The sequence below is a fragment of the Mytilus edulis genome, chromosome 9 (genome assembly GCF_963676685.1).
Source record: "Mytilus edulis chromosome 9, xbMytEdul2.2, whole genome shotgun sequence".
NCBI lineage: Eukaryota > Metazoa > Mollusca > Bivalvia > Mytilida > Mytilidae > Mytilus > Mytilus edulis.
This window is the reverse complement of record NC_092352.1, coordinates 37,205,520-37,223,339: the sequence shown is the minus strand read 5'-3', so window position 1 is coordinate 37,223,339 and position 17,820 is coordinate 37,205,520. Positions and strand designations below refer to the sequence as shown.

The 17,820-nt window shown below is 33.0% G+C and overlaps 1 protein-coding gene across 1 annotated transcript; it reads left to right on the top strand.

Annotated features, from left to right (window-relative positions):
- The first annotated feature begins 6,425 nt into the window (after positions 1 to 6,425).
- On the top strand, positions 6,426 to 13,313 carry LOC139489687 (uncharacterized). The gene has a single exon (XM_071276356.1). The coding sequence runs from the start codon at positions 10,742 to 10,744 to the stop codon at positions 13,226 to 13,228; it is 2,487 nt and encodes an 828-aa protein (XP_071132457.1). The 5' UTR covers positions 6,426 to 10,741; the 3' UTR covers positions 13,229 to 13,313.
- The last annotated feature ends 4,507 nt before the right edge of the window (positions 13,314 to 17,820 follow it).

The window sequence follows — 17,820 nt, the reverse complement described above, 5'->3', positions numbered from 1 at the left end:
TCTGCACAGTAACTATTCTCATATCTGTACTTAGTGTCTTTTTGTTGTTTGGATGTTCAAGTACCTAGCCACGTCCACTCTGTGTATCTTGTTAGATGTATTTTCTATTTGCATCTATCTAATGAGTTAAGTCTTTTTAAACTGATTTTTATAGTTTGTTCTTATGTTGTACTGTTATACCACTGTCCCAGTTAGGGGTTGGCGCCAGCTAACAAGTTTAACCTCGTCACATTCTATTTGTGCCAGTACCAAGTCAGGAGTATGTAACCGAGTGGTTTTTCTTTGTTGATGTTGATCATATGTGTTGTTTATTTTATTGTTTTGTTCATTTTTTGTATTGTTCTGTTGCAACACTGTCCCAGGATTAGGGGAATGTTAGGGCTCCCTCTAGCAAACCCCGCCATATTTTGTAGTGTAGTTTGCCTGTCCCAAGTGAGGAGCCTGTAATTCATTGGTTGGCGTTTGTTGCTATGTTTTTGGTTGGTTTTTTTTTTTGTTATTATTTTTTTGTACATAAATAAGCCGTTAGTTTTCTCGCTTGAATTGTTTTACAATTGTTCATTTTGGGGCTTTTTGTAGCTGACTATGCGGTTTGTGTTATGCTCATTGTTGAAGGCCGTACGATGACCAATAGTGGGTAATTACTTCGTCGTTTGGTTTCTTGTTGGGGATCTGATTCATTGGCAACCATACCACAGACTTTTCGACAACATTGGAAAAGAAAACAAGGTAGCATTATCCATCACGTATCCTATTTATATACGGTTATCATACGTTTACGGAATAACAAAATATTAAAATAAAAAAGATGGCGTAGGATTGCCAATGAAACAACTATCGACAAGAGACCAATATGACATAGAAACTAACAACTATAGGACACCATACGACCTTCAACAGTAAGTAAAAGAAATTTGTGACAATATGGAGCGTATGTTTTCCTTTGAAATTGAAATATGTATACTAAGTATATAGTTCAGTCTACGTCATATCCTTACTTCTAGAAATTGACAGATTTCAGCTGGAGAACTAAATTTGTGAGATATTATGATCCAGTACAAAAATGACACCGATTGTGTAGTAAGCGGTATAGAAATCTGGTAACGGTTGAAATGTCCCATCCGGTAGTAAACACATGCCGAGTTGTGTTGTAATTTCATATTCTATTATCAATTAAAATCACAAACAATTGTCAAAACTGTAAACGCGATAATCAACAGATGGGGACGGGTGTCCCTGACAGACCTCAGTTTGCCTCATCTATATAAGATACTTCACCGTTTACATGTTGTATAAGCACTTGTGATACTTGATACGAGTTCTAATAAAACATGTCAATTGGATGACCTCTTGGCACATTTGGAAATTTAACATCCGTTTATAGTTTGTATTACCTATTATAGTTAAACAAAAAAATTTACAAGTGGGAATTTTTCATCGGGAAGCTGCACGTTAGACGCGGGCGAGCTACCGCGGGTCTTTCGACCATCGAGGCCTTGTCACTACCTAATATCAAACTATAATTCATGTGTAGTGTTAAGTTGCATCAGCCACAAGCATTGACATTGAAATTTTAAAATAAAAAGTTTCGTGCTGCTTTTGTTAGTGTTTTAAAGTATCAGAACTGGATCTTGTATTTTTTCATCGTATAATATCAGGTCTAGCAACATCAGGCGAGCAAATGCAAATCCAACTGCAGGTGGAACAAGGATGTTTCCACATTGTCTCTTATGTTTCGTAAGAAAACGATGCAACAGTGTATGTCATCGTCTGAATGCTACGTTTTGTGACTTTTGTTCGTTTGTTCATTATTGTGACACAAATTATTGTCGGAATAACTGTCCATTACCTTATGGAGCCAGGAAGTAATGAAGGATATGGATAATGCATGATCGTACTAAAGCATACTAGTAATGTTAACTGTTCTGTAAACGGAAAAAAACTATGTTTTTGTTCGTAGAATATTATATTTTTCAAAGGGCAGCAAAAGATTATTTAGTGGATTTATAATTTATCAAACACTTAGTTTGTTATTGGATTCGATTATTTCAAAGTTACTACAAGAAAACAGCTTTTATATATTTAGCAGTGAGGCTTACCGACAAAAATATGTGTTTAAAAGAAAGGAATCAACGTTGTTTTAGAAAGGGATTTCCGAGTCATTATTTGTAAAATAATATGTTTGTTAAAAGCAATTTAATTCAAACATAAGTTCTGCTTGAACATTTCAACAAATATGAATGATACAAATTAGACATGGTATTGACTTATTGGTATAAAATTTTGTGTGGACTAAATGCACTTCTGGCGTATTAAAATTTTGAACTTGTTGCCTTTTGTTGGCTGTTGTTCGTGTGTTTCTTTGTTTATTGGGTTCTCCAATTTATTTATATTATAGTCCTGTGGTGTTGTGTTGTCATTTTGATGTTATATTTCACATGGTCATAAAAGAGGGAGGTTTGGCATGCCACAAAACCAGGTTCAACCCACCATTTTTTCCTTTAAAAATGTCCTATACCAAGTCAGGAATATGGCCATTGTTATATTATTGTTCGTTTCTGTGTGTGTTACATTTTAACGTTTCGTCGTTTGTCACGGTTTCTCTTATTTTTGAGAGAAAATTCACATTGCGATAAGACGTGTCACGGTACTTGCCTATCCCAAAGTCATGTATTTGGTTTTGATGTTATATTTGTTATTCTCGAGGGATTTTGTCTGATGCTTGGTCCGTTTCTGTGTGTGTTACATTTTAGTGTTGTGTCGTTGTTCTCCTCTTATATTTAATGCGTTTCCCTCGGTTTAAGTGTGTTACCCCGATTTTGTTTTTTGTCCATGGATTAATGAGTTTTGAACAGCGGTATACTACTGTTGCCTTTATTTGTGAAAACAGTTCACTGCAAATTAATAAAATTAAAAAAATATAATTTTTTAACTTTGTTTTAAATCAATAATTGAACTTTTATTATTTTAATAAACATTGTACAACCTTACAAGTTTGTGGTTTTTTTTCTTAACCAATATCATAATGATGATTCTTCTCAACGAATTGCTCAATCCCAACTACATTATTATATACAATGACGTCATATAACTTCACTCTTCAACATCAGTAAAAAATATATATTGCATAAGAGGCAATGTCTTGTGTTTGTTACCATGATGTGTCTTCTTTAACGATTCAAGAAAATAAAACAACGGTAAAATACTGTTGCCTTTATTTCTAATTGTATGAATTTCAAGATTATATATATATGTTGTGTACAAGTTGTAATGTTGTACAAATTATAATTTGTACAAAATTTTTGTACAAGTTATCAGAGTTTCATGAACCGCTTTACACAAATGGATGATGCAAGCACACAGTCTTTTGTTTCGCATATGTCTGTCATATTTCCACAACTACATGATACAGTCTAATACTGAGCATTGGTATGAAAAACATTATTAGAACATAAAAAGACTTTTTATGGATATGATTTTGGTATATGGAGAAAAATAAAACTAGAATTTAAACCATTCAGGTATCCTCATTTCCAGTTTTATGACAATGAAAATGGTACTAAATGTTGGGTTGAAGTATATAGATTTGAATTTAAGACATTTAACTGAAACATTTTTAGAAGATAAACTTGTATCATCTGTTGCAAGAAGGTAGGTGTCAAAAACTTATAATTTGTACAAAAACCCTGTACAAATTAGAATTTGTACAAACTTACATCTTGTACACAACATATATACATGATATATATGTTGTGTACAAGATGTAAGTTCTGTACATGTTTTTTGACACATACCTTTTTGCACCAGGTGGTACAGGTTTATCTTCTTAAAATGTATCAGTTTAATGTTTTAAATATACTTCAACCTAACATTTAGTGCTATTCCACTTGTCTCCTTAAACTGGAAATAAGAACACCAAAATTGTTTCGATTCTCATTTTATTTTTCTCCTTTTACCAAAATTATATCCATCAAGAGTCTTTTTGTACTTTTATAATGTTTCTTTTTAATCAATGATCAGTATAAGACTGTTACAATAAGTTATAATTTGTACAATATGAAAACTTGTACACAACATATATACGTCACAAAAATAAATCACTGTTTGTGATGTCCAGTGCTGTCGTTAAAAGAAGATGTTCGTTGTTATTCAGCGGTTTACATGTTACTAAAGTACTATATTATTTATTAAGGCGTTTCTCTTTTTTTTTTGTACTATATTCCTGTCACGTAGTGTTGTCATTTTACAATATTTGGTAACACTGTCATATAAGCGGGAGGTTTGGCTACCCATAAAACAGGTTGAATCCACCATTTTGTTCTTAAAATGACAAATGCCAAGTTAGGAATATAGCAGTTGTTATCACATAGTCCTTTTCTGTGTATGTTGGCGTTGGTTTTTCATTCACTTTCAGTGTTTCTGTTTTTCCGTTGTTTTCCTTTTATAGTTTCTGTTTTTCCGTTGTTTTCCTTTTATAGTTGATGTGTTTACTTCGGTTTAAGTTTGTTACCCGAATTTGTTTTTTTCTCTCAATCGATTTATGACCTTTGAACAGCGATAAACTGTTTGTGTCTTTATCTACAGAATACAATGACGGACTTTGTAGAACGATTTTTCTATATTCAGCATTGGGTTGAAGAAAGTGCTCAGCAAAAAAGTTAAAATCCAAAGGGAACAGTAAGCAGTTCATCTATTATTGTTTATATACCTTAATACCTATAGAAAATACCATTCAAGATCCAAAACACAAAACATACATACGTTTTCCAAATCATTCGATTATTCTGATATATCGAATACTAAATACCGTTGAACTATGTCGTCTGTGAGTTTAAGACTCAAATAAATTCATCGTACTGGACTTACATTTCGTAAATGTAAAATAAAAAAATTGAGAATGGAAATTGGGAATGTGTCAAAGATACAACCCGACCAAAAAGCCCAAAAAACAGCCGAAGGCCACCGATAAGTCTTCTTAGATTATTACAAACCAACCAGAAAATAACTGCAATGCATATGTATATGAATCGTATTCACTAGCAGTGATACTTTGAAATCTACAGACATTGTAACAAAAGACTTTGGCAGCAGAAATTTACAAATGTTCAAATCACATTAAATCGATAAAAAAAAAACTAAGACGACAAATTCAAGATAACAAAGTAATCACATGAACCCAAAGGTAACAATAAAGGCATTATAAGTAGACTGCTGTTCACTAGCCATGATATCGATTTTATCGAAAATAAATCTGGGTCACACACCAAAACCGAGGGAAACACATCAACTATAAGAGGAAAACAACAGAACAGCAGAAGTACTCAACTGCAACGAAAGCAAACGCCAACATACATAGAAACTGCCATATTCCTGACAATGAACAGGACATTTGAAGAAAAATGGTGGGTTTAACCTGGTTTAATTGCTAGCCACAACCTCCCGCTTATATAGCAATGTTAAATGCTTAAATGACAACATTACGTGACATGTGAATACAACTTACAAATAAACGCCAAAAAACTCAGGACAGAGTAATACACAAAAAAGATAGTACAAAACAACATTTTAACCACAGAATAACAACGGACTCCATACGAGCAAATCCGGTCATTTTGACAAGGGAAGCGTCTCCTGCTTTGCATGCATAACCCTTCATACTTTCCACACTCAGACAAAATATCACAATTGAAAAATAGGCAAAAAAGTCGGAAAATATTCTAATGTTTTAACCAAAAGAGCGAAAATATATAGCTAGTAAGTTAAGACATATATATCGTATCTGTCAACTGCAATATGTATTTAATGTTGGTTCCAGTGGTTCATCCTCAACACTCTAGCGGTGGTATATTTTGTGTAAGTAAAGGACTGTTAATGATATCCGTGTAGTGTGGACATGCACGATTGTAGAGTATAAATTTAGATGAGTCAGAAGTTACGTTTCTGATAATGAAAGGAAAGTTGACTATAAGAAAATTGATAGCCTTCCGTTTTTTACAACTAGTTCACTACATAAATGTAGACGATCAACGATCAACGATCAGGAAGTCAAGCACTTTGATGGTATCATCTTTTGTGGGTTTTTTATCAGTGGGGTTCTTCTCCGAAAAAAGATAAAAGATACCAGGAAAAAAAAACTGACAATGCCATGGTTTAAAAAGAAAACGACAAACAAACAAACAACAGTACAACATACACAAACTTACATGACCTACTATATACAATAAACAGTAATTTGAAAATACGATTCCAAAAATTGTAGATACACACTGTTCAAGAAGGAAAGTCGATCTTTCAATTTAGCACGGGGAATAGATAGAAGTGTAGAGCTTCGAAATGTAAGAATTTTGATATGATGTGTATGTATGGAAACTGCATGTATCAAGTCAAGTTGGTTGATGAAGTTTTTATGAACTTTCCAATTTTTTTTTTATATTTACTTTGGAGTTTGGTTAGTTAATACACTTTTGATAATACTGAACTATCATTGTAAAGGAAACTGAAATGCAATGGTATTGTTTTAATGTATCAATACACAAAAAATTGTGGTATCTTAAAAAAAATACATTTTCGAAAACAATGCATCAATATTGTTATTTTACTGATACTCTAAAAAAAAAACCATAGTCAGCATACATGAACTGTTTATAAATGAAGTACAAATACTATAAAATCTAAAACCGAAATATATTTATAATAATAGTTGTAAAACATAACATCAAAATCTTTTTCATGATAACTGATAACGTGTATGAACAGTCATAATATGTTATCTTCATGTCGAATCACATTATAACTTGTACGGTAAGGCAAAAAATGTGTGTTCCCTATTACATCTTTGGAAAAAAGGGAAGGGAAGGTACAGATTTATTTTATTTTACCATTTTTTTTTTCATTGGGTCAACAGGAGGGACATTCTGACTTTAACAGTGCTTATTAAAAAATAAAAACCTTTAAGATAAGCTATTTTTAGCTTTAAAACTAGGGAGGATAGGGTAATAGGAAACAAACTTTTTTTTTTATTGGCCTAACACATAAGTTTTAAATCAGTTACTCTTCTTTTTGCTAGACGAACATGTATATCATGAGTAATATTTAAGGTCAAGATTCAAAAACCTGTTACGCAATATTTTCTTCCACCATATTAATTCCTCTGTAAATCAAATGACTTTCTACAATCTCGTCTATCTTTCTCCTCATTCTTAGATTTTTTCTTCTCTCATTCAAAGAGCACATTCGTTTTAAAAGTTTTGGAATGAAACTGACAAATAGTGTTGTTGCAGTTTGCGTGACTACATTCAATTCTTGAAAACCATCAAAATTGACTAAAATACCCAACGAAATATATAAACAAAATATTATGATGCTAATTTTTATAACTGAGACAAACACTTCAACTCGTATTGGTTTGTATGTATGAACAATGTATTTATAAAGATCCAGCGGGATATTTGCACCTTCAACTTCTTTTTTGTACAAATGTTGCATAATACCCAGCTTCTTCCCTTTTCGTTTACAAACTTTTTTAGTTTGTACAAAAAGTTCTTCATATGTATCATTTACTGAATGAATACTGTCGTATATGTACATAACAATTGTTATTCCGAATATCACCCATCCCTCTGTATAACTTGGGTTTACAAATAGTCCTGTATATGTAAAAATAGCAACTTTTGCGATAAATATAAAACTGTCAACGAATATAATGGAAAACATGTAAAAAGTTATCATTAACATCACAAATATGCAAGGTAAAATAAAAACAACCAAGCATTTCCCAATCGAACCTTTGTCGCCTAGCAAAGCTATCAGATTTTTTGTGTATGCTTTGAATACGATCAATATCCCAAAAATTGTAGGAAAACCAAAAACTGCAATAGTTATCAAAAGTTCAATTAAACAAGCAAATAAATAAAATATACCTACTATAATTAAAAACATGCAAGTAAAAATACCACGGTGAATGCGGTTTGTGAAATACTGAAATCTGCCTAGTTGTAAATTTAAAACATATCCCCAAAAGCATGGATTCAATAAGGAAAAAATATTGGCTAACATTGTTTGGTGAATCTTTGTATATCCTCCTTGGCTATTACATAAAACACGTTTAGTTCCAAACCTTTCTCTTAATCTTAAATTCATAGTCAAGGGCGATGATGGTTCCGAATTATTAACCGGAAGTCCGCTTACAAGTGTTTCTCCAAGATCACGTGGTACAGTAATAAAAATTATCAAACATCCGATATACGCACCTAACGCAACAAATGGTCCTCCGAGAAATATTAGAAAATTGTCTTTACTTCGATGGTATCCAGCTATCATTGATAAGAAATCCCTTGGGGCGCCTTGCTTGACACTTTCGATGATAAATTCTCGGTGGTATATCAAGTGAACCGAAACTTTAAGAAAAATAACAAGAAGACTTGCTACTGCTAATAAACATCGAATTATTCGCGAGGTAGTGATTGGATGAATCAAACAGCAGCGTCTGATCGGACTTGCAATTATTGAAAGTACAGTAATTGGGTTATGGTCTATCCATAATATTTCAACTGGTCCCGATTCCTGGAGCAATGGTGTTGATTCGGTCGGATTACCTTTCGTCTGGTGATCGACGGCTGGCCTAAGAAGCATAAATATATTGTCTATTCCATTAGCATCTAAGTGCTTATAGATATATGCCAGGACCCATGCCAGTACTATTCCGAAATAAAGATAAAGCACAACACCAATCACAAATGGACAGATCCACCAAACACTTCCGAATTTGAATGATTCGCCAGGACAAACAATCGTCATATTCTTGGTATTGACATCAAAAATCTGTTTGCAACATTTATATCCTATAGTTTCAACAGGGCAGATGACTTGTTTGCATAATTTGTACAAAAAAAGGCTTTTGATGAAGATTCTAGTTTTGAAACACCAGTAGCTATAGTTGTACTGGTCATGCATCTGGGCTAGATCATGGTAAAGGTCAGCAAACGCCAAAGCAAATCTTTCCGTTGTTTTTTTCTGTCCAATAGCTATATTACAATTTCCTTTAACGGTTACGTTAAGCCATAGTGGATACGAAGTGTACTTTTTTAGCATTCCCATGGAGAGAGTTTCATATTCTGCTGGCCAATCGAGATACTGTTCCCCTCCTTCAAAACCATCGAATGTCCAAACCCATTTTAATGGCTGAATAACACATTTCGTGTATTTCACCGTCGACGAATGATTACAGAACTGAAAATGTAAGTTCACAAACCTGTACTTGAATTTTGTCACTTTATATGTAAAATATTGCTTACTTTCCGGAGTAAAATGAAAAGAACAGTCTTTGTCCAGTTTCTTTTGATCCTCATATGGCCGAATATCAGTGTAGTTACTGCATCTAATGTTCGAAGATTTCGCAACGTTTGTATGACAAAATCTATTCTTTCTGTGAGAAACTAAATTTGTTATGCTTTCACATAATGTTGTATTAAAAAAATAAAACAGAATGACACAGAATAGTCCTACTTCCATACTTCAATTTGATGTTCTTCATATATCCCAGTTATATGTTGACAAAATACCTGTCTTTTCACCTGTGTATATCTATTTTTGTGTCAAACCCATGCCAATTTGAATTGTAATGGATTTTCCAATCGTCATTTAAATCCCGAAATCAGGTCGAGTTTCATATATTTACAGGACTTCTCACACTTACTTATTTATCTATACAATTAATGTGCATGTACTTCCTAAATGCATCTATTATATGCGGAAATTGTACAATCAGTGAATTGCTCTCTTCCTAAAGTCTCGTGGTGATACTTGCGATCACTTAACCGTTATCAAAGTTTTTGTTTTTATTCAATTTCTTAATCTAATGTACATAACTTCCTAAATATGCATCTATTGTATGTGGAAACTATGCAAATGCTGAATTGTTTTCTTCTTCAAATTCTCGAGATACTTGCATCGTTATTTATGTGTTTGTATTTATCTCTTTTTGAGATGCAGGATAAAATTCTGAAATATCAAATAATGACTTTTTTAGTTCAATTTGCTTTCTATAAGCATGGTATACGCATTCATTTAGAAGTTCGATAACGAAAACACTCTATAGTTCTGAAAATCCATTACTGACACTCAATTTGATCTGTCAGTGTTTAACAATTATTACTTAAACTTGTACTTCTTTTACAAGTCTCTTGTCTTCACAATGTGGATTTATCGCTGTAGATACAGAGCCTGTGAAGTTCAACATTCGTGTTGAATGGACCGAATTTGACCCCCTTTGAATTCTGTCAAGGTAACCCATTGAGATAAGGCAGGTCCTTTTTTATTGAAAACATGTATTTACTTTAAAATATGAAATGACTAATAGTCACCAAATTTCTATGGTGTCCTTTCGAACTTACACCGAATAAAGCAATTAGGTTATTTATATCTTATTCTACTTTTCAAAAAATTAATTCTGTAAAACTGTTTTTCCATTTATATATAACAAAATATCCTTATGCATTACTTAATTGAATAGTATACACCTAACAAAACCTAACAAATATCTTAACAACATGTTGAATGCACAATATTTAAAGGTCATTTATTTTGAACTTTCAGTATCTGTGTTTTTAAAAACTTCCTCATGTGACTTCACACAGCGATTTAAATGTACGGAAAATTTAAATACACTTCCAAAAATTAAGAGGTGGAAATTTCGATTTAAAAAGATTTACGCTGCTTATTCACCATATTGTACATTACTGTGATGCATATGATCGCAATGCCAGAGAAAATGAATTATATGTTATTGTTGATATATTCTGTGTTAAGATTGTGTTACTGTCACTCTCAACAATCGAACATTTTTCAGTCACATTTTACCGATTCTGGAAATATGTCTAGCATTGCCAATTCTTCTGAAGGCATACCATGCAGTCGTTACCAGGAATTAAGACCGTATAAAGACAGAAAGGCTTTGGATAAAGAATGCATTATTTCTTTTACTCCGAGCAGTAAACAATACTTTACCTATAAAGTTATGAAATATAAATTCAAGTTTGTGCCAATCCATCTGAGGTTTCTGAACTTGTCATCGCAGACGGAAATTCATTATACTAGGTGTGTGATCCAACCCATGGATTGGATTTGGACATTTCGTGGAGTTGAGGGGAACTACGGTGGACGGCAGTATCTAACCTGGCCACCAGAATATGGAACGCTCTCAATTGGCATGTTAAAAGCACACACTTCAATACCACTTCACATGAACCTAACCGTTCAAGGTAAATGTGATTTAGTGATTGGTGCCAAAAATACAACAATGCGCCTGGCAATGGCTTTTAACAATTTTACTAATGATCTTGCATTGACTAAAGATGAATATAATTATAGCTACTGGTGTTATAAAGAAAGAATATTTGTTGAAAATTACTTTTTATATCAACTCTGCCTTCATGTCATTTGTCCAATTGAGACGATTGGTTACAGATGCTGCAAACATACATATGACGTTAACATACATGGATTTACTATCCGCTGTCCTGGACATTTCTATGTGTTTGATGGCGTATGGTGGGTGTGTCCGTTTGTAATCGGCTTTATATTGTATTTATACTTTGCATTAATGCTATTTTCTCTTCTTTCTGTGTTATACAAACACCTGCCGTTGATAACTGGGAATAGTAGAAAACACTTTGAACAAATTCCAAGTACACGGAAACAACTATTTAAGAATAGTTCAGCAATTATAAATTCAAAAGAAAAGGAAAAATGGATTCACCATAATCCAGTTACTCTGTTTTCGATTTGTGTCATGCCGCTGAGAAAGTGCTGCCGTCTGTATCCGGTTCAGACATCTCGAGTACTACGTTTTATTATCGCTGCTTTAAGTGTTTCGATTATATTTATAAAAGTGTTTGTTCATTTCCAATACGACCGCGCATTCATAATAGAAAGTGTTAAGCAGGGAGCGCCTATGAATTTTCTATCAATGATAGCTGGTTACCAACTAAGCAAACACAACTTCCTAATATTTCTTGGCGGTCCGTATATTGCACTCGGAGCATATTTGCTGTGTTTTGTTGTTTTAGTGTGCTCTCCGAAATGCTTTTCAGACTTTCTTGAAGTGGGATTACCAGAGAAAACAAACAAACCAAGATTTGTTGTAACGATCGATTTAAAGCTACGAGAGGTTTTTGGTTCACGCAGGATCCTAACGATTCGAGAAGACGGGTACGCAAAGATTCAGAAGACCATGCTTGCAAACATTTTTTCACTCCTCAATCCGAGGTTTTGGAAATACGCAATTTCACTTCAAATTGACCGATTCAAACATATTACGGAAAAATTAATTGGAGACAATATAGTTCTTAATTGTATCAAAGTGACAGCTTTTATTTTTCCTTATCTTGCTTTTTGCTTCGTTGAATTGCTATTTACATTAATGTGTTATGGTTTTCCAACTGTTTTTGCTATTGGACTAGTCTACCGAGCTTATTCAAGGAACGTTTATGATTGGTTAAAAAATGGTAGGATAGGGTACCCAGCTATGTTTGTTATTTTACCTGTTTGTATTGTTCTGTTAACTTTTACTGTTTATATGTTTTCGATTATTTTTATTGATAGCTTCATTTTCTTGGCGAGAGTTGCAATTTTTACATATACCGGTCTTTTTGCAAATCCAAGTTACACTGAAGGATATCTTATCTTTTCTATTACTGTAACAATGTACTTATATGATAGCACCAATTCCATCAATGAAACTTACGAACGACTCTTCAATCAGACAAAGAAAGTGTGTAAACGATTAAACAGTCAACTTGAAGAGGATTACTCAGTTATACTCCACATAAAGGACATTGAAGGAGCGAGAATACCGCTGGAGTTATACATGTTTGTAGTAGACGCTCAAAAACAAAAAAGAGTTGAAATTTTGAAATCGTTTTTAAAAATAACTACCATATTCTTATGTTTGTATATTTCGGTCGGTATATTAACGCGATTTGATGGATTTCAACAGCTTTCTGTAGTAACGCAAACTGCAACCACAACTTTTGTATGTCTCGTTCCGAAAATATTTACAAGGATGTGTACTTTAAATGAAAGACGTGAAATTCTACAAATGAGAAGTAAAATTCATAAACATGTTGAACATTTTCTTTTATTTAAAGGAGTTGAGTTATGTGGAATAAAATCAAAGAATGGAACTGAACGCATGAATATGGACTCAGATGTTGAAAATAGCCTATCTTGATTGCAATTTTAATTAAAATTGTAAATAACATGAAGATGAATATATAGATCAGTATTAATAATAAAATGATAAAATATTCATACAACCAGTTTTGAGTATGGTAAAACTTTTGTTCTTACATCGTTGTCAATATAATGGAATTGTATGCGACTTTCATACAAGTGAGATGTTTAGCTAGATTTAAAACCAGGTTTAATTCACAATTTTCTACATAGTATAAGGAAAATTCCTTAACCAACTCAGGAGTAAGACAGTTGTTATCCATTCGTTTGATGTGTTTGAGCATTTGATTTTGCAAATCGATAACGAACTTTCCGTTTTGAATTTTCCTCGGAGTTCGGTATTTTGTCATTTTACTTAAATTACTTTAAAAAAAGTCTATGCATATATCATACAAGAAGCTCCAGAAGGGGACTGTTTGCTCGCCTTAACCAGCTTCCAATGTTATTTTGAAACATTTTCTAATAAACATTTATACTCTAAATGATATGCTTTAAAATTCGCTTTTTTCATAATGAGGGATCAAGCAATGGGTGACATAATGAAAGGATTCTTTTGGAGCTGTTTATATACAAGATATACCCTTTTGAACCATTATAATTTAATCAATGATAAATATAAAAAATAAATTAGAATATGTTTTTAGTCTGCATTTACAGTTGATCCACATGCAATTATATTATAAATATCAGGGTTAATCGGAGGAAGGAAAGAATCACATAAGATTGTCCCTTCTGTACAACAGACGCAAGTTTAGTGCAAAAGACTCATCAGTGACGCTCGAATCTAAATACATGTATTTAATTAAAAGGTAAAATAAAATCCAAGTTGAAGAGCATTGAGGAACGAATATCCCAAAAGGTTTTGTCAAATACAGCTACGGTAATCTATCCCTGTGGTAGAAAAACCTTAGTAATTCGAAAATTTCAAAGCTTTGTAAACAGCGAATTTATAATAATGACCATAAAATTATAAGAATATCTTTACAAAGGAAATTATGAGAAGGCAACCGACCCAAAAAAATCATGAAACAAGAATGTGTCCCCAATACACGAATGCCCCACTCGTACTATCATTTTCTATGTTCAGTGGACCGTGAAGTTGGGGTAAAAACTCTAATTTGAAATTAAAATTAGAAAGATCATTTCATAAAGAATATGTGTACCTAAGTTTCAACAACTTCATCAAAAACTACCTTGACCAAAAACTTTAACCTGAAACTTGCACTATCATTTTCTATGTTCAGTGGACCATGAAATTGGGGTTAAAAGTCTAATTTGGCATTAAAATTAGAAAGACCATATCATAAGGAACATGTGTACTAAGTTTCAAGTTGATTGGACTTTAACTTAATTCATCAAAAACTACCTTGACCAAAAACTTTAACCTGAAGTGGGACGAACGAACGAACGAACGGACGAACGAACAGACGGACGAACGGAACCACAGACCAGAAAACATAATGACCCTCTACTATCGTAGGTGGGGCATAAAATATAGTTCATTCATTAAGACAATTAAAACATATCCATACAGATCGATCTACTCTTCTTTTAACACATACTACTATATCCGATTTAAAATATGCATAAAAAAAATACGGTTGCAATCTGATAACTCCATATTCAAGCTTTAGTTTTCCTTTTAACAGTTTTGGACACCATTTTGTTAGGTCTTTGCTTTTGTGTGTATTTTTCAGGTAAGGTTAGTATTTTTAAAGTTATTTTTGAATCGGGTATCTGTCTTTCGTTGACTTCTTCTTTACATTGTCCAATTGGTATGTACAAAGTCTAGCTTTTGTGCTAAACATTGTCACTAAGTCTTATTTTGTTTGGAATTCAAGCGATCCCAACTGTTTTCACGCTTATATAGACATAGGAAGATGTGGTGTGAGTGCCAATGAGACAACTCTCCATCCAAATAACAATTTACTAAAGTAAACCATTATAGGTCAATGTACGGCCTTCAACACGGAGCCTTGGCTCACACCGAACAAAAAGCTATAAAGGGCCCCAAAATTACTAGTGTAAAACCATTCAAAGGGGATATCTATAATACTAAAATTACGAGGTCCAATTTGTCAGCCGTCATCACGTAAAAACGACGAATCAAAGAATTCAACTTTATATACAACTAATATAGTACAAAGGTGTAGATTAAAAATTACACCACTCCAGGCCCTTTTGTTTTCCACGTAATTAATTTTGCCAATAATTAGGAAGTTCCGGGTCGAGTCCGATACCGATACCAATAGTATAATCACCTGTTACCTATTACCTTATCTGTACGTTCCGCATCTGACAGGCGCACCACCAAACGGTGTATTCAGGATTGATATGCTATATACACGGGTCATAATCACAGGGTTGACACTACTAAATTGTCAAATTGTTACCTATTGTAGTATTTTAATCCGTAAGACTTTCTAAGATAACAATACGAATACTAAAAATCTGGACTTAAAATAAGTTTCATTTGTTAGCGGGCATGACGTAAAACAGCGATTCAAAGAATTCAATTTTATTTATAACTACAGTGTAATATAGGACAATGCTGTTGATTAAAAAATACTCCATTCCAGGACCTTTTGTTTTCCAAATAATTAATATTACCAATAATTGATAAGTTCCAGTTCGACCAGAAAGATTTGAAAGCAAAGAAAATTGTGTATCTTATAATCGGCATGACTTTATCAGATGACAGTACTAAAATAAGGCTTGCGCATAGTTATAATACTTTAATTCAGTCACGGACCCACGATATCACGGGTGTGTTCTAGTGTTCATTATGCATGCATGATGTATGAAAAAGAGTTAACTCGGATATTTCTTTCTTAACTGTAATCGTTTATACATGCTACCAAGTGATTACAGAACAACACCAATTCATTATTTATTACAACATGATCATAGTGCCTGTCACCGTCACTTTCAGCTGATTGAGTCGTAACGCCATTTTTTCTATTGAAAGACTTCAGTGGTGCTGCGTGGAAGACGACTTAGAGTAGCATAATGTTGATAAGAACGGTCCAGTTTTATATATATATATATAATTATTTTTCATTCACTTAAACGCGAACTAATTTTCATCTGACAAATAAACATTCGTTTTTGTGTTTTCCACTTTATTCGTTGCCGGTGGACAATCGTTTTTTGTCGTTGTGGTGATGTAGAAACAAATACTCACTTTCTGTTATCTTGTCCTATATACATTAATTTAAGACATGAACTATTAGATTCTATTTCAGTTCTTCCTGTCCAAGTAAACACAAAAACTTTGCTTTTTGGATCAACGGTACTCTCAGATGAGCAAAATAGTATTTTATTCAGTTTGGTGCAAAAATATATTATTAAAAGTAAACGTTTTAACCCTTGATGTTAATGCCTCATCGCTCAATAGGAACCCAAGCATTTCACACTGTATAAATTACAATTATTCACGTTTATTTATTATTATTTTTATTTTATTTTTCTCATGAAATTTTTTTTTCTTCCTTTTTCACCTTTTTCAAATTCATATATTTATTACAGAGCATGTCAGTATTTATATTTATGTATTGTTCAATAAGTGTATTATGTCTGTAAAGGGAGACAGATTTGTAAAAGCAAATTGCTTGTTTCTGAATCCCTAATATTATTTCATTGTATAATATGTTTAATGTTGATTTATCTGAATAAATATTGTTTAAACTAATCGTTTTTTGTTTGTTTGTTTATTTGTTCAGTCTTAAAATCTATAACGTGACGGTTTTTTCACCTACGTTTTTTCGTTATGATAAAGACAAAAATTTCCATTCTGTGTTTATTTTGTAGCCGTATCCTTCTTTATTATATAGGTACACCAACTTGATTTTTAATCCCTATATTGAGTCAAAAAAAAGGGTTTGAATCGACCTCCAAACTATCCATGATTCCGTAATGAGGCGTATATTTAGCATGTTTAGAACGATTTGATATAAGTACATGCTCACTATTCATTTTTCTTGAAATAGATGCTTGTAATATATTTTTTTTGGTTCATTTTTAAAAGATGACTTTTCGTGAACGTCGCATGGCGACGTTTTCGTCATTTTTCTTTTCCAGTGAAAGCTTTTATCTGCTTTATATGAACTATGAACGTTTAGTGCATAGGCGGTTCGCGGCCCCCCTTTTGTGGCAAAAATTTGGTTGATTATATAGGGAATCACTGAAGCATGACTGGAGCGCCACCCTTTTTTAGGTCAGTCAGTGCCCCCCCCCCCCCCTTTTATGACAAGTTCTGGATCCGCCACTGGTTTAGTGTATGATATTTGAATATGTTCACCTATTTTGTAAGACGTGTATAGATTAATGTCAAATAATCAAAATACAAATTGTTGAGTCTCAAAGAAAACTTTAAAGAATTTCTGACAGCTGTTTTAACTTTATGTTGAATAAGTGCAATTTGGGTACTCGGTGCAATTTGGGTACCGTGACGCGTTAATAAATTTACTGTGACTTGGCTGTATAAGACCTGTAAGTGTTGCTCTCCGTGACCTATTGCAATTTATTTAAAGTTCAGACCAAATCGCAATTTGTTTTCACAATCCTTCTTGGTAAAGATTATTATTCTCT

Coding starts and splice junctions, on each gene's coding strand:
- LOC139489687 (XM_071276356.1), top strand. CDS start 10,742: ATGCATATGATCGCAATGCCAGAGAAAATGAATTATATGTTATTGTTG.